Genomic DNA, 23,548 nt, shown 5'->3' with positions numbered 1-23,548 from the left:
CGATCAATAGCGTTGGGGGTTTTTAGCTGTTATGTCAGTGCTTTATGGCTGCAGGGGGCACTGATGCACTGCTTATCTACAGTACTGCAGAGCAGGAGTCAGACAGGACATGATTAAACAGTCCTGCAGGTTACAGATTCCGAAAAAAACATATAAACTATTTATAATCAATTTAGGTCTTGAGAAATTAGGCAATTGTAAAATATTTATATGAGTTTTGGAGGGAAATTCATGTTTCTTTTACTGGTTAATATATTTGTTTTTCTGCTGCAATCCAGTGGTTGTGGAGATAAGAATGTTTTCTTAACTTTACAACCAAGGTCCTTTGAAGGATGACATATCTTTCTAGTCTTGCATTACTTAATATTACAGCCTTAAACAAACAATCTCTGTCCTGCACAGAAAATAAAATTTTGCTTAGTATCTCTCCAGAGAAGCCTATTTATTCACTGTAGGTAATAACTTCCTCATATATATATTAATCAGCCAATACATATACTACCTGATTCACCAAGTCACTTAGGTAAGAATTTATTGCAATAAGAAATAATTATATTTGTAAAGAAATAATTACATATTACTTCTATTTATTTAATATTTTATATTATAGAACCTAGGAGTGAGGGCATCTAAGATGCAGAGATTTCTTGATAATAAGAATGTAAGACAATTTATGATTCAGCAACACATATCAGATATGCAGACATGTCTCATTATGTGTTTTACATTTATTCGTTACTGCTTATTTATTCTTTAATTCCTTTCTACACATAATCACTCTTTTTTTTTTTTTAATGCAGATTACATTAGAGTTCAATCTCTTCTGTTCTTCTCACGTCTTAGCTCTTCCTGCACTTACAACTGTACTAACGTATGGCTGCTTAGAGTACCCTTTCTAGAAAGACATGAAGTGTAATCTTAACAAAGAAACAGGAAGAAGCCACCACTTCAATTGGTAGTTTGCACCAATTATCATCATTTATACCCACAGCTATTCTGGGGGGTTATTATCAATTCAGACCTTCAGTTACAAATTTCAGCCATTGGTTCTAACTAGCTGGTCTCTGCAGAGCTAAAGAAACCTACTCTGCATCCGGTGCTTCTCTTCATTGAAGAAGGGTGATACCTTTGTATACACAATAATCCCCACAGTCATCCTTCAGCAAAAACACACTGATTTACTCAAATATCTTTATGCATCCCTTTTTATAAAAAAAAATCACCAATTTCTTTGAGGGTTTTTGAATTATATCTTTCATCTTTTATGGTTTCTGGGTTCTGCTGCATTGCACATCAGGACACAATGAAATACAGTACAACCAATATCACAATCAATAGTGTACACAGAGAGGAAATTGTTTTCCTCCTTTCTTGCTCACACACACAGAAATCACATTTATCATTTTGATCCAGAAGCTTACATTGAGTTGCTTGTCTAATTAACTAAAAGTAACTCTTCAGGACATCGCTCTCCCTTTGCGGTTTGGCCTGCTTAAAGTAATTCAGATATGAAGCTTTGTACAAAATTACTTTCAAAAAGTTACTAATACTGCCTTTTTTCAGGCTTTTCAACTACATCTGCAATGTTTGAGCAATTTTAGATTAGTTTTATTTTAAGTACCTTTTATTAAGTTAACTGCATATTAATATATAGAATTTTGATTTATAGAATATAAGGGACATCTTTAAAAAAAACCCCATTTTAAAAATTTTGATTCTTGATGATTTTTTGACTTGAAACAAACCATTGTTATAAAAAGTGCTCTGCCAAAGAGAAGTTCAAACAGTCTTTTTAACTATGGAAAAAACACAAAATAGAGGAATATTATTTGTGATGGATTTTATTTTCTATAAATTCACAGAAGGTTATATAATGATGATTGTTTCACTTTTAGCTTTGTTAAATGAGATTTTTCCAAAGCCACAAATACTTTATAAGTCACAGAGTCCATGTTCTATTCACCAACACAGTGAAGGACGTAGAATGGACACCAGCAGAATGCTGCCAGACAGAATAAAACTGAACTTCCAAACTTTTCTCTTGTTATTCTGACTGTTAGCAGTTGAAAGTAACTCTGAAGATTTCTTATTACTTCTGTACAAAATTTAAAAGTCAAAGAGAAAGTATTATACCAATTCAAGTTTGCAGTAGGCAAATTATTTTTTTCAGGGTGACTTTCATTCTCACTGATTCTCTCTAATATGCCTCTCTTCACAATGCAGCCTGGTATAATACCAGGAGCAACTGCAGCTCCATTATGAGGCACTTTCTGCACATAACTCGGAAGTCATGGAAACCTGCTCCAAAGTTTAATTATTTTTGAGTATATAACAAAACACTCCTCCATTTCCAGGTTTCTGTAATTGGAATGACAGCAAATGCTAGCACTAAAGTGAAGTGTGACTGTAATTCAATAGAGAAAGCATGCAAGATAATTTCTTTTTCCATTTGATTGTTTTTAGACAATTCATCATCTTATGTACTTAGCCTATCTTAACCACTGCTTATAATAGATGCAAGACTAGATTTATAGGGAAATATTCTTAAAGCAAAATTTTGTCAAACTATACATGCACTTATCTTTAAAACCAAGTTTTAAATGGACAGAACAAAGCTGAGATCATTTTTTCTATTCTAAGAAAGTAGAAGGAAAGGATTTTATTATTCACATACCTGTCTGGCTAGAAGCCCAATTAATTATTTCAGGAAGCTACTGAACCCTACCACTTGATGTCTTGTGTCACTAAGATAACTTTTCTTAAGAATTAGGTAAAGTTTTCAAGGAGTATTTCAATGGCTATGACGCATGATATTATTAATACTGTGAAAAACATATGTAGCAAAATTTTAAGAACTTTGAAAAATGGCTTTATATTTAGCTTCTGTGAATCTGCACAAGTTTTATGGGAAAGCTGGTATGTTCCCAACCTTTTTGTTTTAATTCTTGGAAATACCTTCTATTTTCACACTAATGGTATTATTTTGTTTTAGGAGGAAGCTGTGCTGAAATCTAAAATAAAAACGTTATATTAATTAATGAAAAAATATATAAAAATATATTTAAAGATCATAAATCTTTAAAATATATTTTCTTATGCTTTTCTACGCTTTTATATTTCAAAAGCTAATCATGTTCAAGCACAGTGCTTTTTTGGATGACCAGAATTTCCAGGGAAGTATAGATATTTAAAACAAATTGGCAAAAGCAAATGAACACTGTTGATAGCTTAGAACAACCCAAATGTTGTAGCAATTTGTAGTGTTTCTGGAACTATGATCCTTGATGTAAAAACATTCTCCTTTACTGCAGCTAAAAATAGGCAGCTAAAATCCTCCACCTCTCCAACCATTAAATAACCACATAATCCACAGATAAGAAAGGCTGAAAGATTCCATAAGGCTTTTAAACTATCTCAGCAGCCCTCTAATTCTGATCAGTGCTGACAATGAGGAAGCTCCAGGTATGGAGGATCCATTCACTGTGCTGTCCTTTGGACGGCAATGCCTCCCAGAATTTCCCTATGCTGGTCCACTGAGCCCTGTCACATCCTTAACTCTCATATCTCCTATGTAAGAACTTGTGATGACCCAGTGAACAGACATCTGACAGGCAATCTCTCTCACTTCCATGATTTGGGAATGTGCTTTGGGCAGATACAACAACTTTATACACCAAGCACACTTTGTGGGCATTGGATCTACACTCAGGGTAAGCAGGGCATAGCAGACAGAGACTCTCGCTGTAACAGAAGTCTTTAACTCATATTTTTCCTTCCTAAAATAGTTAAAATTGGAATCATTGAAGGATTTGGGTTGGAGTGGATCTTATGGACCAGTTAGCTCCAGCTCTCCACTGTCATTGGCCAGGCCCTCCCACTAGACCAAGCAGCAAAAAGTCTGATTAAACCTGGCCTTGAAAAGTTCCAGAGATGGGGCATCCACAGCTTCTCTGGGAAAACTGTTCTAGTGCCTCACCACTCTCACAGAAAACGATGTTTTCCTAATACCTAATCTACATTTTCAGTTTAAAGCCCATCCCTCTTGACATTATATGCCCTAATAAAATGGACAGCCTTCTCAGCCTTCTTGGAAGTACCCTTCAGGTCCTGGAGGCTTCAATAAGGTCTTCCCAGAGCCCTTCCTTCTCCAGGCTGAACACTCCCAACTCTCTCAACCTGTCTGCATAGCAGAGGTGCTCTGATCAATGTAGTGGCCTCCTCTGGATTTGCTCAAATGGGTCCATGTTGTTCTTGCGTTGGGCACTCCAGAGCTGGATGCAGTACTGTGAACAAATCTGGTTCTATACAATGAGGTTTCTGCTAAAAGTGACCCACTGTGGACCCTCCCAGCCTCACCCGTCCTGTGTTTCTGTGTATGTGTGATTTCTTATGAAGGCACCAGTTTATACGCAATAATTTAGCATGTGAGGTGAAAGAAACTTTATAAATTCCATTAGTAAATTTGGTAGTGTAGAGTAGGAATCACCTAGAGTAGGAATAACTAGAGACATTAATTATTATATAAATGAACAAAAATAGATTCAGAATTGTGACTGGAGTGCAAAAGCACTCCATCTGTGGAGCCTTTTTTTTAGTACATTAAATTAATACCTTATAAAATAATGAAGTACACATGAGCAGTAGCAGAAAGATAATTTCATTAAAAAAACAACTGTGAGTCTTGTTAACAAAAATATTTCCTTTTTCACGGCTGTGTCAGAGTGTTTTCCAAAATATTTAACTGAGATATTATTTACTTTTAGTAACACACTGTCTCAGGCACTGTATGCATCCATTGACATATATACTTGCAAATGCCTCCTTGATAAAAGTGAAAGGAAAAAATGCATGGTATCCTTTAATACTTGTCTTTTTTGTTTCCATGCAAGTACCTGGCATTTCCAGCAGAAATCACAATCTCATTATCACTGTTCATTACAGACACACACTAATGGACAGTAACTGCCACTGAATTCTGTTGACAGAATTAAGAAACAATCTTCTCTTGGTATAATGCATTTGCATAAAGCTACAAAGGGATAATTAAGGTCAAGATAACCATAATCAAGTACTATTATTAATCTAAAAATAGAGAGTTTGCCTAAAGAAGATTAATAATAATTTTGTGGTATGCTGATGACTGATAATCTTTTTCAGAAACAAGCAGAGAAATGTAATGTTTACAAACACACATTATCTCATCTCCATACATTTGACACATGGATTTATCTAATATCCATCAGAAACAATATTCACAGAATACTTCAAAAGATTAACATAAAGGGCTTCTATAACATTTTACAGAGATTTTGAGTATTTATAATAGTAGGAAATATTGCATATGTCTCTTCTTTCTTCCTTTTTTTTGTTTTCTTTTTTTTTTTTTTTAACACTGAAGTCTGTCACTGAAAAGTCATTATCTAAACAGGAACACCAGAAGAAGAAGAAAAGGTAACAGAAGAATAGAATTCATATATGCACAGAGAGTAAAAGGAAATTGTACAGAGCAGCAAATCTCCTAAAGGAAAAGAAAATATTGCAAACAAATGCAAAAGATGAAGGAAATCAAGAAGGGCAAATCAAGTAAAGGGATGAAAGCATACGAAAGCAACTCAGGCCCTGGAAAATGAGTAAGAGGCAAACAAACAGAAGAGTTGTCAGTGAGAAAAAGCAATAGATGAGAGAGGGAAAACATAACAAAATAAATGCATAAAAAAGATCAAATTCTTGTTATCACTCTCCATATTAGAATTGTGCAGAAATGTTATTAACATAATATCAAGCATCATGCATGTGGTGAGTACAAATGAATGATATTTCTGAAGCTTTAACTTCAGTTCTGTATATCAGAAACTTTAGTCCAATCTCCATGTTAACCAGAGAAAACTCATAAAACCTCTTGAATAAATAAAACTAAGTAGTGTCAGTATTCTTCATTTAATAATTTTCTTCTATAATGTTGATGGGCACTGTATATTCTTTGTTCCTTTTTTTTTGTGTTTCAGAATTAAGCACGTAGCTTTAAACTCTTGAGGAGAAGATAAAAACACATGTAATGAAAGTGAGATGCTGGGACATAAGAATTTATCTGGTAGTCTCTCACATATAACAGAAGCTCAATGCTTTTTATAGTATCTTGCATTTATTAATAACCTAAGATGGAAGTGGACAGAAGAGCTTAAGCTTGGAACTCTGATTTCTCTTTTGATTTTGAGCTAGCTTGTATGTTTGATGGACATGAAATTTTTCAGTACAGGTGGGTTCATATGAAGAAACTCTTCAAGCTGACTTGAGTCTTCTATGGACTCTTAGGATGAGCTGTAACATACAGCATGCACCAGCATAACCCCTTTCCTTGGAAAGTGGAATGGTAACAGTAGGACTTTCACAACTGACTGAAAAATAACTTTCAGCAGATGAACTTTCCCCTTTTTAAAGTATGCAGTTCATTCCAAAGACAGAAGGCAAACACCTTCAGATTCTTGGTGTCAGATGCTCTGAGTTGTGATGTTTTATAATATACTGAAAACCAGGAAGTTCCACAGTGGAAAAAATGCTGAGAAATTGCACAGGAGACAGACTTCACAAAGGTGTTGCGGTCTGTGGGGATTTCTGTAAAATATCACAGAAAACCACAGAATGGAAAAGGGAGTAGTCATACCTGAGGAAAGGGATTTGGAGCTTGTTGGAAAGTGCATGAGTGAGGGAAAAGTGTAACTGAGGGCTTACTGAAAACATGTAGAGCTCTCCAAAGTGTATTGCATACCTCCTGAGAAAATTGCCATATATCAGGAAAGCCATGAGTCCTCTTGATGGAATGGACCTTGGGTAATGCACTTTCAAGAGCCTCTTACAAAAATGCAGTAACAATCAGAGCTTTTGCTGAAATAAAGCTCAGCTTCAGCCTGGAAACACATATTAAGATAAATGAATAAGAAAGCAAAATATTTTAAAAAAATCTACCACAGTTCTGTCTAATGGGCAGTAATGAAGAACTTAGTTTATTAGCTCCTCTCTGAGAGTCCAATTCACTACTGTACATTTGCATCCATCAGTAAGACTTCTTTTAGGAAAATAGTAAACAATATTTTTCTGTTTCATAGGTAAGATTCTTTTTTTTAATGAAAACACAGGGCTTGGATAGGTACAGGTATATATGTATATGTATATATTTTCTGTGTGTATGTTTGGAGCCTTTGAATTTAGTACATGCAGTAAACTGTTACAGTAAACACTTACAGCAATATATAGCAGTCATAGTTCCCAGACACTAAAACAGAAATGAACTGCAGTAAACACCAGCTTTTAATACTGGGAATCAAAGCTTCATTTATATCTGTCATCTGAACTCTGTCTGGAAGTGATAGTCATTTATTCTGTAAATCTATTTCAGTAACATTTTCTGAAACACTTGAAGAAGCTTTATATTGCATTAACACATCACAAGTATCTTCCTCCAGAAGAAGAAAAAAAAAGAGATTGCATTTCTTAAAAAATGTCATCAGAGATCCTTTATTTTCAATTGTCTCTCTATTACTACTATTGGTTGTTCTATAATGTTTTCCAAAATTACCTATATATTCATAACTTTGAGACAGGTATAATTTAAAGAGAATCATAACATTAACTTTGAAAAGTTTTCCATAACTATATAGTCTAGCATAATTCTAGGAAACTCCCTATTGGAGTTTTATTGGAGGATTACTTTTACTAATTGATACGATTCCATTATAGCCTCCCTTGAAAGCCAAAGCTGCATAGCTCAGAGTTACTTCATGGCTGCCAGTCTGCTCTCAGAGAGTCAAACCCCTCCTGCCTATACCTTTATTCTGCCATTTCCTGTTTCACCTTGGTTACACTGAATGGCAGAAAGTTCTGATGAGCCTTCAGGGCAGTACATCCCTCCTACCTGCTCTCTGTCCCTGTGGCATCATGCAATAGTGCACCTATAAACACAACGCTTAAAAAATAATGCACATAAATAGCAGAAGGATCTGGGCCAGATTAACTGGGTTAAAGCCACATATCCAAAATCTCAGTGCTTCTGAGCATGCACAGAAATCTTGCATTTTCCAGAATGATAAGGATTATTGCAAGTATTTGGTCTTTAATCATATCCAATTGCCTGGTGCTGCCTGCATCAATAATCTTGAATTTAAGCAGAATTTAACACCTGTTTCCAAAATGACATAAAAGGTAATTTGCCTGATACCCCCATTTCAAATTTAGTTCTACCAAGTTAAATAATCCTCTTTCCCTTGTGGTGTACGACGTTCACATTAAAATAAGAATTTTAAAAGAATAAATAATATTCTTGCCATAAATATAGCATTTTAGACTGTAGATAGATATATATGCCAATGAAACTAATGTTATGGTGCAATTTTTTACATTTCTTAATTCTGAACATTTTTTAAACAGTAATGTAAGTCTCTGAGATGAGGAACATGCAGTATATAATATCCTGTGAAAGGTTCTGTCTTGTCTTGATGAAGTGATTTCAATAGTTTTGAGAAGGTATATGAACTATCTCTAAAATACGCTTTTGAAAGCTCTCTATATTCCTTGCATGTATTAGATCATCCTTTTGGTATTTTAAAATAAAAATAGATCCAGTTAGAAAGATGGCAGAACACATCTGAGTAAATTTCAATCCTATGAAAAAATCATAAGCTTAAAATTTACTCACAAACCCATACATTTTAAGAAGCGTAAGCATGACCACAATAATGAAGTAATCCATGCAGCTGGAGCACCAGCAAGGACAAAACCCAGCAGGACAACTGAGTGCCTCTAGAGCATGCTAAATATGTAAAAGCAGGGCATTCAAAGGTGTTATAAATCTACAAATAGGTAATGATAAGTAGGAGGTCAATTAAAGAAAAACTACTACAGTAAGAACAGAAACAGTGTTTCTGAGTGACAAGTACAGGGATGTTTTTGCAGAAGAAATTGGATTGCTTTGTCTGCCACTCTGCAGAGTTCTCTGCTGCTGTTAGGCAGCTCCAACTGCAGCAATATTGCATCTGCAGAACCCTGCAAATTCCGAAAATAAAAGTTACACCACGTAATTTAGCAGTCACTGCTACTTGTATTTGCAAAGTACATATTCCATTATTGCCATATTTAAAAAACTTCCTTCAATCACTTTCTCCTTGCTTTTCAAAACAAATCCATCTTCCCCAGCAGCATGTCTTGCAAAAGGGGAATGACAGCTGAGCTTTATAGGTGCTTTTAGGGAAGCAGACTACATTTAAAGGCTGATGATGTCAAGATGAGTGTGGGTTATACCTAAAGTGAAAATCAAACCATGATGTTAGCTGCCAGGTGTGAGTAGCTATGAAATTTGTGTGTCACAGGGCAGGAATGAGTAAAGAAAATGTCTGCCGGGCTTCCAAGCAGTCCATTTCTATGGCTTTCCCTCCACACCAAGGGAAATTCAGAAAAATTTCAATTATCTGTTGAAATTAATCTAAATTTCAGCAGATTAAGTACAACAATTTCCATTCTTGAAATTCAGCTTTTCCCACACAAGAATAACTGTGATTTGGACCAGGATGGTGCCAGGTCTGTGTGGACTGCATGGGGATGGACACTGTTAACTCATCTGCAGCCTTCTGAAGAAGCAGGGAGGTAAAACAAACATGTTGCTTAGCACAGAGCATTGAGAAAGCCCAACATTCTTTCAACAACCTTTTATGTACAAGATTATATCCACAGTTCATCTATACAAAGTCATGTCATTTTACTTACCTAACCAATAACATATGCACAATAAGTATTTGCAAGAAACAGTTCTAGACTATAATCTCTGAGTTCTGATTCAAATAAAAAACTCTTTAATATCTGTATTATACAAAATAAGCCATATTTGTATGCTAATTAACTATGAAGGGGAGTATCGGAATCAATACAAAATTCAATAAATCTTGGTACATAGCTCTATAGATTATAATATAACAGATAACACAGCATTCTATAATAATAAAAATTTAAAAGGAACAAAGCTATTTTTTTTTAGAAGCCACCTCTTTCAGCTCTATATCCCTCTCTATGTTATATACACAGACTGGACAAAGCTGTTCTCATTTCTTTTCTTTTGCTTGTTGAAGGCTATTGACACTTAATAGAATGGTTATATAAAGTGTTCAATAGGAAAAACTGTAAAAAAAATAGTGTCAAAAAGCTAAAGGGTGTAAGCACTTGTATCAATGAGTATTTTTAACGAGAATGAAAGAAAGTAGAAAAAACAGTAACAGTCCTGATTTTTAAGTTATTCTGTTTTTACCTAGTAGTTTAAAAAACAGAACCACCTCTTGCCTATGATTTAGGACATCAAAGCTCTAATGCATATGCAAAATAGAGAAAAATTTCCTAATCTAGTAACCAGAGGAGACAGCAGAGATGGTTTATGATATTTTTTTCACCATGATTCTTAAAAGTTAATACCTGAATGAAAGACATGAAATAGCATCCTCACTTGCTTTCAACCTTATGAATTTCTGTTTTGAAAAGAGGCATATTTTCACACAAAAGAGTACATGCCCTCATTTGGAAGGACACCACAGTTAAGGACACCACTAGGAAGGAAACCACTAGGAAAATTTCTGATGAAACACTGTACAGAAAGACAAGAGAGGAGACATTGTTTCTCTGTTTTTTGGGGGTTTGTCAAAACAGTGGCCAGCGTTTTCTTTCTCCTGCAGGATTTAGACCCACAACCATTTGCTAAATGTACTTAGAGAACATATTCCAAACAAAATGCTGTGGGGAACCTGAAGGGTGTGAAGATTTATTTCTTCATCAGGCTTGGACAAGGAGATAACACTCAGCTGCTGCTCTAAATAAAAATGGTGGCAGGTCTCTGCCAGGATAACAAATTGAATTTTGTGTTCAGAGTAAGTTTTACTGGCAAAAGCTTAGATGCCTGGGACTTGGGGCAGATAATTCATTAGACAGTGGGTTTACTGTTGTACTGTTGTGACTTTGAGTGGGATGTGTGCTCATTAAGGGGTTAGTGGTGGAGGTGAGTGCAGGGTTCAGATCTCATGGATCGTTAACTAATGGTCTAGGGGGTTAACACCAGCTTTCAAGGATAGTGTTTAAACAAGCTCATGAACATTAATTGGCCTTTTCTACAAATTCTAGGGAAAAAAAGTCATATGTTAAAAGCTGTATATAATGTCCTCCGGAATCTAGGACATGCACATCCTATGACTGAAATGAAATTCTCTCCCTAAAGACTTCATTATCTACAAATGCAATTCACCTCTGTTTTCCTTTGCTTTCCACTTTGCCATGTTCAAACCTACCATACTCCAGAACAGAATCCTAATGTACACCACTGCCCCTGTATGGCTTTTTTTTCAATCAATGCATGACCAACAGCAATGTGAAAATGCAAAACTGAAATCAATTGAGGTTTTTAAAAGTATTCAGAAACAATGTTTTCCAGCATTTTTCACAATCTCTTGTAGAGTAAATGTGGCACCAGCTCATTCATATTTGTAACAAGATTAATGGAAGTCCCAAAGTCACAAGTAAGACACAATCAGCATATCTCCCCACTTCCCAGTCCTGTATTTTCCTGCAGATCATCTTTCTTAGTATACTGTTTCAGCATTCAGGGTGTGACAACTCACTCCAAATAAGCTGTCAAGTTTAATTGAACTACTCTGAAAAAAAAAATAATCTTCCATTAAGAAAATGCTTTAAAAGCATAAAAGAAAGCAAGATATCTGTCTCTCTAGGGATTTTGTCCTTTTTTTTTCCTGTATGGAAAAAAATTAGATAATTTCCTGTTGAAATTATATAAAATGGTCACCCTGAGTAAGGAAGAAAGCAAAATCAGCACAAACACTTCCTTAGGATTTGAAAAGGCATAGAGGCAGTTTACCTGCAATTGTCAACATTACTTCTTCCCACAGCACTAGAGAAACTGAAAGGTCCGATGTTATTGATTTCTACGACTTTTATACAGCCAGTGAAATTGTAGACAGGTCCAGAAACCTACAAAGGAAAAAATGCATACAGTTCTTTTGCTTGTTTACATTATGATCAAGATATTTATTTTTCCATAGAGGAATACAAGTCATGGGGAATTGTAAACAGGGAAGATTTGAAATTTGTAAATGTGCTTAAAAGATTTCTAGTACCCTTAATCATGGTTCAAAAATGCCTAAGGACCTACTAAAAATGGAAATCACTGCAGGGACACTGAAAACACAGAGAACAGTGTTATGCACTGCCAAGAACCCATTTTTAACAATGAAATCAGGTTTAGATAGTTGCAGAAATAAAAAAAAAATATCTTGAGGAACGATTTGCTGAAAGCATAATGGAAAGCATTACATGCTTTTTAAAGCCCAACAGGAGCATTAAGCCTGCCAGAAAGGCTTTAGGGATAATAGACCAGCTAAATGTAAAGGGAATGTTCAAAGAGACAAGGCTCTAGCAAGAAATGTAAATGACTCACCAAATCAAAATTTAATGAAGAATTGTTCTGGGAGGTTCCTGTGACTGAACCCTTTTTAGTTTGAGTACATCAGAGATCTGTCTTAAATTGAATTACTTCTAGAAAATGTTTTTTAAAAATCCGCAAATAGTGAACAGTGGCAAAAAACCAAGAAAGATGTTGTGTTTGCCTGAGACTCTTATGGGAATTTACTGTGGTCATCACTTAAAATGGACTCCAAACCATGGGAATGGTAGACATGGATTTTTGGGGGAAGGGTGGCTTGGGTTTTTGCTTTGTATGATTTTGAAATTGGGGACAAGACTAGGGCATGCAAGGACATACCTCAAACTACAGATCAGTAACACAACACAGTGATTATGAATTACACTGAAGAACAGAATTAACATATATGTAAATTAATGTAATGTACAGGGGAATAGTTGAGAGGGGTTCTGAAAAGAGAAATTGTAACTCAGAGGAGGAACAGTGACTATGAGAAAAAGGATGCTTGGCACATAGTCTTTGATTTCCAAAGGACTTTAACAAGTTTCTCTGTTAAAAGATTCTAAAGTAACTCAGTCTCCCTGGGATAACAAGAAAGACCTTAAATAAATTAGAAGAATGGTTAAAACAGAAGCAGAAAAATTGTGAGCAAATGGTGAGGTTTCTCAATATGGAGAGTCCCTAGAAATTCTCTCTACAAGTCTGTATTAGGGTCTGTGGTCTTCAATGTATTTGAGTGGCTCAATGTTTTCTGCACCACTCAGGATAGCAAAACTGAAATCCTGAGAAAAGGATTTCACAATGTGCAAAAGTGTCACAAATATGCAAAATCATAAGTCATGTAAGGATGATTATACACATGAGAGTTTCTGAACACAGTAACTGTACAGACCAGGGATCTTCAGTCAGGAAAACTCACTGTCAACGAGAGACAGAACAGAGCAGTGTGCAGATGAAGAAAGAGCTTTCAGTTTCTAAAAATACAGAATCAAAAGGATCTGAAATAACATAAATTAGTGCAAAGAGAAAGAAAGGTAAGGGGTTTGCTTTTCCTATAACTCAAAATTAAATTGTGGAACTCTGCCATAGCATGTTGTGGATGGTACAAGTGTAAATGGGGTTAAAAATCAATCATATTAGAGGGAAGAAGAGCTGTCTCTCTCCCCAAATACAGATAGGCTGCACAAATACAATACAGTTGAAGCAAGGAGAATTGCTTTTCTCTGCACTGCTCAACCACTCTGGAACATAACACAGCGTGCCATGCCACACACTATAAACAGAATGAACTGGCCTTCCAACCCATGGGAGGGCTCAGAGAGTTCACTAATAGTTTACTGTTTATTTCCTTAGCAGACAAAGGCTTACACAAAGTTAAGACTTTAAAAAAGATATGTTATTACATGGCAAAAATATGGAAAGTTATGTAACCATCTATAGGGTGGCATTTAAAGTCAACACAGTTCAAATGTGGCAAAGGGAAGATGTTTTCTCTGTGGAATAAACACAGAGGATTACAATGAAGCTTTCTTGACCTAAAAAAAGAGAAAAAACACCTTCAAGAACTGGATGTGAACACTCTCCTCCAAGTTAACTTTGTAGATTAAGAAAACAAGACTATTTGATATTTCACAAGGGCTGGCAGAGGTTATTCGTATGGATTACAGACAATAGAACACTCTTTCTCTTCCTCCTTTTCCAGCCATTCTGACATAGAAATAAGTGTGATGGACTGCCAAGATAGACATACACTCAGCAGCCTGTTTTGCTGCCATCATTATAATAAAATATACCAGACAATCTTCGAAGATGTCTTGCCCTACTAAGCTTCATGTTTTAATTTTTATAAGAGATGCTTGTTATTTTTTCCCCAGCCTTTTGTAAGTAGTAAATAAAATAATTTTCAATTTAACAGAATGAAGGATCTGTTATAAATTTATTATGAACATAGACAGAAATAGTTACAGGATTCTGAGCTGGAAACCAGAGACATTGTGATCAAGGTATTTATTTTATTATAGTTTATTATAATATTATATAAAATTTATGCAATATTATTATTTTATATATTATATAAATATTATTAATTTATTGTAATTTATAATTTATTGTAACCTGTAAAATTGCCCCTCCCCGAATGAACAATTGAACAGTGTTTTAATATTGGCTGCATAAATCAGCTTATTAAACTGTGCTTCTTTTTTTCTCCCTGAGCCTTATATGACTGTCTCAGTCATGCCATGCATGTGTTTCAACAAAGGTACTCTTTCTCGGGATTGTAAAAATGAACAAACAAAATAGAAAACAAAAGAAATCAATAAATGCAAAGGGCCGATACAATACAATTTTATGACAACTACTGTGCCAAATTAAGTTCATACAAGATGCTGGTATAGGGAAAATTCACTATGTCAACTTATGGTCCATTTTGCACACTGAGGAACAAATTAGTTTGGAAATCAACATTTAGCTGCATATTTTCCTAAACACTCTATTGTACGAATATTTTAACAACCTGGTTTCCTTCCCCTCACTACTGGCCGGCTGCCTAATAATTTCTCTTACATTGATATTCATATTTTGAAGGTAATACACTCCTGTAAATCAATCTTAAAATTATTACTTCTTTGTTTTTTACCTATAACTACATTACAAACATTTTGGTCAAACACTTACTTGCATTTGTTCTGCTATGCTATCTCTACAAAAAAATCAATATCTTAGAGATATATAGGAATAAGAGCTATTGATATATATAATCAAAAATAAGTGGCTTTTATTCTTCTACTTTTGAGAACAAATACCTTTTGTGTTTAGCAAAATATTAAAATGTAGATTTCACATGTAGTTGAGTTCCCTTCCATTTGGAAAAATACATTAATATGCTGACAAACTGTAACACTTAAATGGTCTGAAAATGTCAGGGCCAGAGCAACACCAGAAATTTAGTTTAATAAAATTCACTATTCACAATCTATTCAGATATGTTTGACATATAGTAACCATGCTCTTTAAATGCCCTTTATACTTGACAAAAATGAGTACTGATACTTACCTTGTAGGAAAAGTTCACACATATATGCCAAATTATCTATTAACGTCTCTTACTGACTAGCCCAAATTAAGCTGCTGCTAGATAGAATTAACCTAGAATGAGTTCCTAATGAAATGAACTTACCTGCTGTCAATTCACTACAGATTCATAAATAATATAATGAATTTTTGTCTTATGATCTGAGCATTTATTTGAAAAGTATGATTAACTATAAAGAAAACAAAGAATAGCACAATCTTTCCTCATTTGTCTCCAGTCAAGATAAATGTTATGCATCTTAAATATTCTCACTATAGACATTACAGTGTACCAAAATACACTATTTAGGAGTCTTTCACATCTTTGTGATTCCTGAAATACATCTGATTTTGGAGTCTGATAAGTAGAACTCTCTCCAATAGACTACAAAACTTTTAAAATGCAATATTTCAAACTTAAGTAAAATAACTCAGGTGCACAGTTTTGAATATACTAATAAAATTTTAACTTGTATTTACTAAAACCATGGTGAACCATTTGGAAATTGATAACTCAAAAAGCACCTCAACTTAGATAACAGCTTCTCCAGTTTTGTTTTCTCCTAGTGATTAGAATCATATGAAAGTCACAATGAACTTTGAGATTAAGCCAGCTATAATCTCACTTCTGTATTTTCTTTAAATTTGCCATGAAAATTTGGCTAACCGTCTCAGTTATAACCTGCTTGAAGTCATCTGCAACTGAACTTCAATATCAATCCCACTAAAGAAAAATACGAAAATCAAAATAAATATTTAAAAAAACCAAACCAAACCAAACCAAACCAAACCAAACCAAACCAAAAACCCCATGTCTAAGTTCCATGGGTGGTTGTGGTGGTAATGCCTCCCCCTAAAGAAGAATTTGGAATTTGTTCTTTTAAGATGTCATTTTAAAACCTATTTTCCTCTCTTTGATACTGAATTACATACAGCAAAACCCAGAAATATACAGACTATCAAATTAGCAGTAAAAAAAATCAGAATGGGCTTATTCCAATAGGACAGCATTTTGCCTTTATATTTCACTTACTGATCACTGAAACTTGCCTGCATTCAAAGCAACATGCTATATATGGGCCATGTACTTTGTTAAAGCCCAAAAGTTTTCAAGACTTTGTTAAAAATCAACATTAGTGACTCAGACATCACCTTTCTGAAAAATGTTTCTTGCTGTCTTAATTTTTAAAAAATCAATTAATAAAACTTAAACCTAATTAGTTTTTACTCTGGTAGTTCAAGAAAAATGGACAAGGCTTGTCTGGCTTATTTATAGCTCCTAATGAGAGAAAATGTACCTCACTTTGAGAAGTCCTGCTGAAGTAGACAGTGGCAAGGGAGTGTGTGTCTTTGATGTATCTATACTGTTCATTACTTCACTTCCTAACGTTTACTTTTAATAACAATTTCTATACTCAGTTCAAATTTTAAATTACAAGCATTTTTATTGTTAGATAACAGAGTATATGCCAAAGACTTTAATGACATTTCAAAGTGTGTAGGAAAATGAAAAGTAGCATTAGCTCTCAAACAAGGGTAATAAAGAAAACACTTAAAATATGGGAGAAGGAATATTGCTTCAGCTTATGTCCTAGAACTACTGTAGAAATGGGAAGGCAAAATGGGAATATGCCCTGGTAAAATTGCCTACATCCTACCATATCAATAAATTGGGTGAAACACAAAGGATCTTCTTCATCCTGACTCATACTGACTATGAAATGAAATACCGTATCAACCTATACATAACACTGAAGTTTCATTCAATTCATATTTAAATATAATTGATGATTTTACACTGATATTGTGATTCTGAGCCAAGCATCCCAAAATAATTTTAATGAAGTTATACTAGCGCAACACAAAAGGAGCTCAAGTGGTAAGTGAAATTCAGATTTTTTTCATCTACTTCTACTGAATCTTTTAAAGAATTTACCGTTATTACCCTAAATCTGCTTTTAGTGTATCTACAATGGATATCGAATCCTATCACTAGAATTTAATAAAACAAGAATGGTAAAGGATAATAATATAGGCAGAAGAAGGGGAGAAAATAAATCCCTAAACTGCTTAGTGTAGTAGAGGTTTACATTTCTGCTCTTCATGTCTCATTTGTTCTAGCCACTGAAATCAGGGGTTGTACAAGTAGCAACTCTGACAGTTCTGCTATGGGAAACCAGCAAGTCAATAATTCTTCCAGCCTCATGTGCTGTGGAGCAGGTAACTGAGGCTATCCTCTCTCATTGGGTCTGAACTAGCAAACCATCTCCTGCACTGCTGTGCTTCACAGTGGAAACCAGACTGGTCATCTGCCTGGTCCCAGACTCAGGGGCAACCAGCTCACCACACAACTGACATCTCGTTCCTCTTGCACCATTTCTTCATCTAAACTGACTGGCAGTCTAAATCTTGGGCACAAGAGCCTCACTGTAAATTCTTCATGATCCTGACAGTTCTAGCTCAGAATGGTTCATTAAACCACGAAGGATTAATTAAAATCAGTAAGTCTGAAAGATTCAAGAGTACTGAGAAATTCCCTTACTGTTTTTATGAAAGTTCATCCTTGGTCAAGATCCTTATCTTTTAAACTTGCTCTTGGCTTTCACTGTAACAAGTGCAATGCTGCATTTCAGAAGGGATATGAAAATTCTGATGTGAGGAAGAATATTCCTAAGCTTTGTGGCTAGAAACGTCTGTCCCTTTTGTAAACAATGTCAATGTTTATGCTTATAACCATAATGCATCTCTCGCATACTCCATCTGTTATTGAAATTCCTAATAAATTCAACTACTGTAATCTATCTTTTCTTAATTCTCTCTTGTTAATGTGGTACAACACTTTGTCCCTGAGAAAGCTGGAAAATATATTGGCCTGAGAGGACTAGATAATGTAGAGTGAAATTTGGAAAATGGACTTACCTTTCTTGGATAGTGCAGACTCTATCAAACTGTGGAAATCAGTTCATCTCCCTGCATTTCACCTTTGCAGAGTGACACTGAAGTCACATATGCTGAACATCATGCTAACAAATTACAGTGCTCCAGCACTTAGGGAGAGGTGTTCTGAGCTCATCACCATGAACTAGTTTTCAGTCCAAGTCAGTCAGTTTCTCTAGTTTTGGTTCTTGTTCAATCAATAGCCAATCACTCAAATCTACAAACATTTAACCCAAGAGATGTTTGATTGAGCATATGTGTTTATATGCTGATGGATTTGGTGATTCTCATGGGTCATTTTCAAGTCAGGATATTCTATTTCTAAAGTGAGTTTCAGTGTGAAACACTTGGTGAATTATAGATGTTGAGTAATGAAAAAGGGAGGAGTTCTAACAAGAAGTACATCTGTCTGAGTAGAAGAGATAACACCTTATCTAAAAAGCAAGGGTGTCTTCAAAATGAAAATATGCCCATAAAAATGAAAATGTTCTCATAAAATAGGCTTTTCTTTAATGTATACATATGGTATATAATATTCAGAAGGTCCTAATTTTGTCAGACTCCTAAGAAAACTGAAGATTCTCTGCAGAAGAAGGGTGAGAAGAAAAAAATTTCTTCATGGTTTGTGCTTTTCTTATATCATGCCAGTACACCTTTTAGAAACATATACAACTGGTTTGTCTGGTTTTGTACATCTTAATACAAAGATGTATTTTTTTTTTCTTAGTGCAATTTCTTAAGACAAGAGGTGTTGGAAGATAACAGTATTCCTCCCACACTAGGTAAGGAATCTATCTATCAGCTGGCACACTATATCTTTCAACAAATGCCTTCACTTCCCCAGAATACTCCAGAGATTCCAACGAGGCATATATCAGGACCAGGTGAGAAGCAGGGGTTTACAGTGTTAAGAACATGGTAACAGGGAGAGCTGCCTGACACATAACAAAGATTTTAGGAGCATTTAGGCATTCCAAGGTTACCAAGGTGTTAGACACATGTACTTATGTGATCAGAGGTGTATCTGCAGTAGACAGATCACATAAAAACATTAACCATGATGTGCCAAGAAGGTGATGAATCCACAGACTTCCAAAATGCATTTAATTATCTCACTACAGTAAAACAATATGAATTGTTGTGTTCTAAACCAAATAAACTCTAACAATTACAAAAAAAATTAAAATTTTATTAATTTTTAATGAAACAACTGACAGGTTACCACTCCTTTTTGGCCGCTCTGTTTTTCAGTTAGGTGTTACTGCCCTTATGACAAGTGTAGCAGAACATGAAAGTGTATCTATAATTCATCATATTAATATAGATTTAGATTAATGGCAGTTTAACTTGGCACAGCTGAGAAGTGGACATATAATCTGGTGTTTTATATCTCTGAGGAAACAAAAACTTTCAGTCAGCAGTTGGATTTGGTTACCTAATACTTTGGTTTATCTTGAATTTCTGTTTTGAGAGATGCAGTCCTGAGAGACCTATGACAATATGTGTTTACTTGGAGCTTTGAATTGTACTACCTACTCACTGCCAAAGACTGGTGTTGATTTTTGTGGAGCATTTCCTTTTGCTCTAGCTCTAAATATATTTTTCCCTTCCTTGACTTGTATACTATTCATATACTTGGCAAAAGACACACCTAATCCTAAAATCCTCATACTTAGCCTGAGTTTCATGCTCTTACACTCCTTGCCTAAAGCATTTACAAATATTATTTGGAATTTATAGTCCCCAAGAAAACCATAGTAAACAAAAAAGATCACATGTAACTACATTATGTACTATATGATCTAGAGGACAAATCAAACCATGTTCTAAAATCTGGAAGTTTAAAGTAAGTTCTTCACTTATAAAAAAGAAAATATATATTAAAATAATTAAGCAGGCACGGCAGATTCTAAACTGCTCCTTTACTTGCTTCCAACACTCCGGTTCTGGAAGCGACTTTCCTCCTCTCCCTCCCTAACACTGCTCTAAGCCTCAATGCTCACCTGTTCTACTCTTCTCAAGATGAAATCTCACCTCTTTCATTTTCACTATCAACATACCTCAGGCTGTTATGCAGGAGGAACACCACAAGGTCAGCCACTTCCCCTTTCCAGAGAATCAATGCATTTGCATTCCTTCATTCAAGTATATTCTTTCTTATTAAAAAAACTTTCCAAAAGTCAAAAAAAGTCAATGCTATTAAAACCCCTTTGAATGAGGTTAAAAATTCCCCATGTTCATGAAATATGCATCCTACTAAGATAAAATGATTGAATTTTCTATTCAGTCTTCAGAAAGATTACAAGTGTCATTAATAACTGTATGAAGATCTGGTACTCAGAGTACTCACAACTCTCCTTTCCACTATTCTGCAGCCAATGAGGCCTCTACTGCCACATCAAAGTGCATCTGCCATGTGAAACAATTCATGTTTCTTTTCCTATCATTCCCTTAGAAACAGAAATATTAGGTGAGGGTAAAGAACCATCTTCATCAGACACTGAACCTGTATCCTACATCTCCACAGTAGCAACAAATACAGGGTGCTAGGAAAAAGAGTAGTATCAGATCACACAAAAGCTGAGGTTGGAAGGCACCTCTGGTAGGTTACCTCATCCAAGCCCCTACTGAAGTGTCACCTGGAGCCAATAGGTTTTCCTGGGGACTATCAATTCCAAATAAAATTTGTAAGTGCTTTCGGCAAGGAGTCTAAGAGCATGAAATTCAGGCCATGAAATTTAGAATTAGGTGCAGAAATTCAGAGCATGAAATTTAGAATTAGGTGTGTCTTTTGCCAAGTATAGCAATAGTATACAAGTCAAGGTGGGGAAAAATAAATTTAGAGCTAGAGCAAAAGGAAATGCTCCACAAAAATCAGCACCAGTCTTTGGGAGTGGGTAGGTAGTACAGTTCAAAGCTCCAGGTAAAAATATATTGGATGCTTGGGATCAAGTCCAGACAGGTTTTGAATATCTCCATGAATGGAAACTCCCATACCAATCAGTGCAACTTCTGCAATGCTCAGACATCCTCACAGTGGAAAAGTTCTGATACTGATATTCAGATGACACCTCCTGTGCTTCATCTTGTGCCTATTGCCTCTGGTTCTGTCACTTGGCACTGCTGAGAAGAACCTGGCTTTTCCCTTTTTGCAGCCTTTCTTCAAATGTTTGTAGAACATTTGTGAGTTTTCCTCCAGAGCTTTCTCCAGGCTGAACAGTCCTGGCTCTCTCAGCCTTTCCCAACAGGAGAGGTGTTCCAGTTCCCTAACCAACCTTGTGGCCATGTGCTGGTGTCTCTCCAGGAGCTCCATGTATCTCTTGTATAGAGGAGCCCAGAACTGGACACAGCACTCCAGATGTGGCCTCAGCAGGGCTGAGCACAGGATAGAGACCCCCTCCCTCAACCTGCCAGCAGCGCTTCTCCTAATGCAGCTCAGGATACCATCAGCCTCCTTTGCTGCAAAGGCACACTGCTGGCTCATGTCCATTTTGCTCTCCAGCAGGACCTCCTGGTTCTTTACTGTAAGAAATCTACATACTCTTTCCTGTAAAACTGTACAAATCACAGGATGCCTGATGATCTCAGATATTTCTTCATTCATGTTAGTAGAAGACTTTCCACACGATGATTTGGCTATTAGAATTTCAGCGGCCATAATGAATAAACTTCCATATAAGAATAGACACATACATGCAGATATGCATGTACACACACACAGTCACACAGAGGTTTGCATTCATGCACTCAGTTATGCTATAAACCAGGAATCTCTTTAAACTTCTGATAATCAAAATCTCTCTCTTCCAAACCCATTAAAGGATTCCAAAATACTCTGCTGTATGGACATAATGGATGGACAGCAGGTTGTAGAATGGAAAAACAATTTTCATTTTCACAAACTGATTGTAAGACAAAATCAGTAGCATTATTTTTCAGATCTGGCTTACCTCTGGGCTCACTAATGCCAAAGATCATTAGCTGATGTGAACAGTCAGGATATTCCTATTATTTCAGGTTTACATTGGCATTTAATCTTATAAATTAACTTGTGATACTTTTAAAATACATTCTATATATGTCCTTTGTTTTAATTTTGCCTCTCTTATTTTATTCCCATACTATTCAGCCTATGCTGTAAACAATTGTCTGCAAAGCAGCATTCTGTAACCTGGTACAAGAATCTGTATAATGAGATGTGACACAATCACATATAACTTTTTTCTGTTAATATTATCCACAGAGAAAACAGCTTGCTGTATTTCTATATATGGTTCTCAGAAATTTTTAATCACACAGTAAAGTAAAATCCAGGTAAAGAGAGCTTTTTTAAACCACGGAGGAGAGAGACGGGCATCAATAGAGTAACTTATCTTTACTCATTTTTGCTTTCAAAAAAATTACCATTAATAATGATAAAATTGGAAATGATAGATTTTGTGCTAATGTTCCCCACAGTTCCATTTCATTAAATGATTCTTCCTCCTACTCTATTCTTTCATTTCCAAATCTCATTTCATTTAGGTGAAAAAGCACAAAATAATAGTTGCATTTCCAATGTAGAACAGCTGCCTGTTCCTTTGTTCTGCTCTTTTTCTATGTTGCACACCAAGAATCACAAATTTACGTGATCATCATGTTCTTCTCTTAATAATGACTCTTTGTATTACAACAGCTTTGTCAGCCTCTACCTTCAGAGCAGAGTGCATTTCCTGCTGGCTTGGCAAATGTGTTGTTTGACCACTGCTCAGGCTGAGATGTTCCCTGCATGCCCAATAGCTACATTCAGATGCTTAGTTTAGAGTGAAGCCATTAAGCAAACAGCACTGAAGGGCTTATTTGCCAGGGATCAGGAATGGCCTCCATTTACTACAGTTTTCTATAAAATCTGCCTCTGCTACATTGTTTGCTATTGGGAAAAGGAATGAAACAACACAGCAAAATGTCAAAGCTGTCAAGGAACACGAAGTCAATTTATTGTTACTGAAATAATGGAAACTGCTACGTAGAAGATCAATGAGAATGGGAGATCCTGTACTGAGAATGAATGCAGAGAGAGACTGCTGATGTTATTAGAGT

At 35.4% G+C, this 23,548-nt stretch overlaps 1 protein-coding gene across 1 annotated transcript in view; it reads right to left on the bottom strand.

The window, feature by feature from the left end:
- EYS (eyes shut homolog) overlaps positions 1-23,548 on the bottom strand; it is a 700,592-nt gene that overhangs the window by 199,550 nt on the left and 477,494 nt on the right. The window contains exon 36 of the mRNA XM_063152992.1: positions 11,897-12,009. Within this exon, the coding sequence (XP_063009062.1) occupies positions 11,897-12,009 (113 nt within the window). The remainder of the gene's footprint in view (positions 1-11,896; positions 12,010-23,548) is intronic.

Source organism: Melospiza melodia, chromosome 3 (assembly GCF_035770615.1).
Source record: "Melospiza melodia melodia isolate bMelMel2 chromosome 3, bMelMel2.pri, whole genome shotgun sequence".
Lineage (NCBI taxonomy): Eukaryota > Metazoa > Chordata > Aves > Passeriformes > Passerellidae > Melospiza > Melospiza melodia.
The sequence above is the reverse complement of the archived record's forward strand: the minus strand, read 5'-3'. Positions and strand labels throughout refer to the sequence as shown.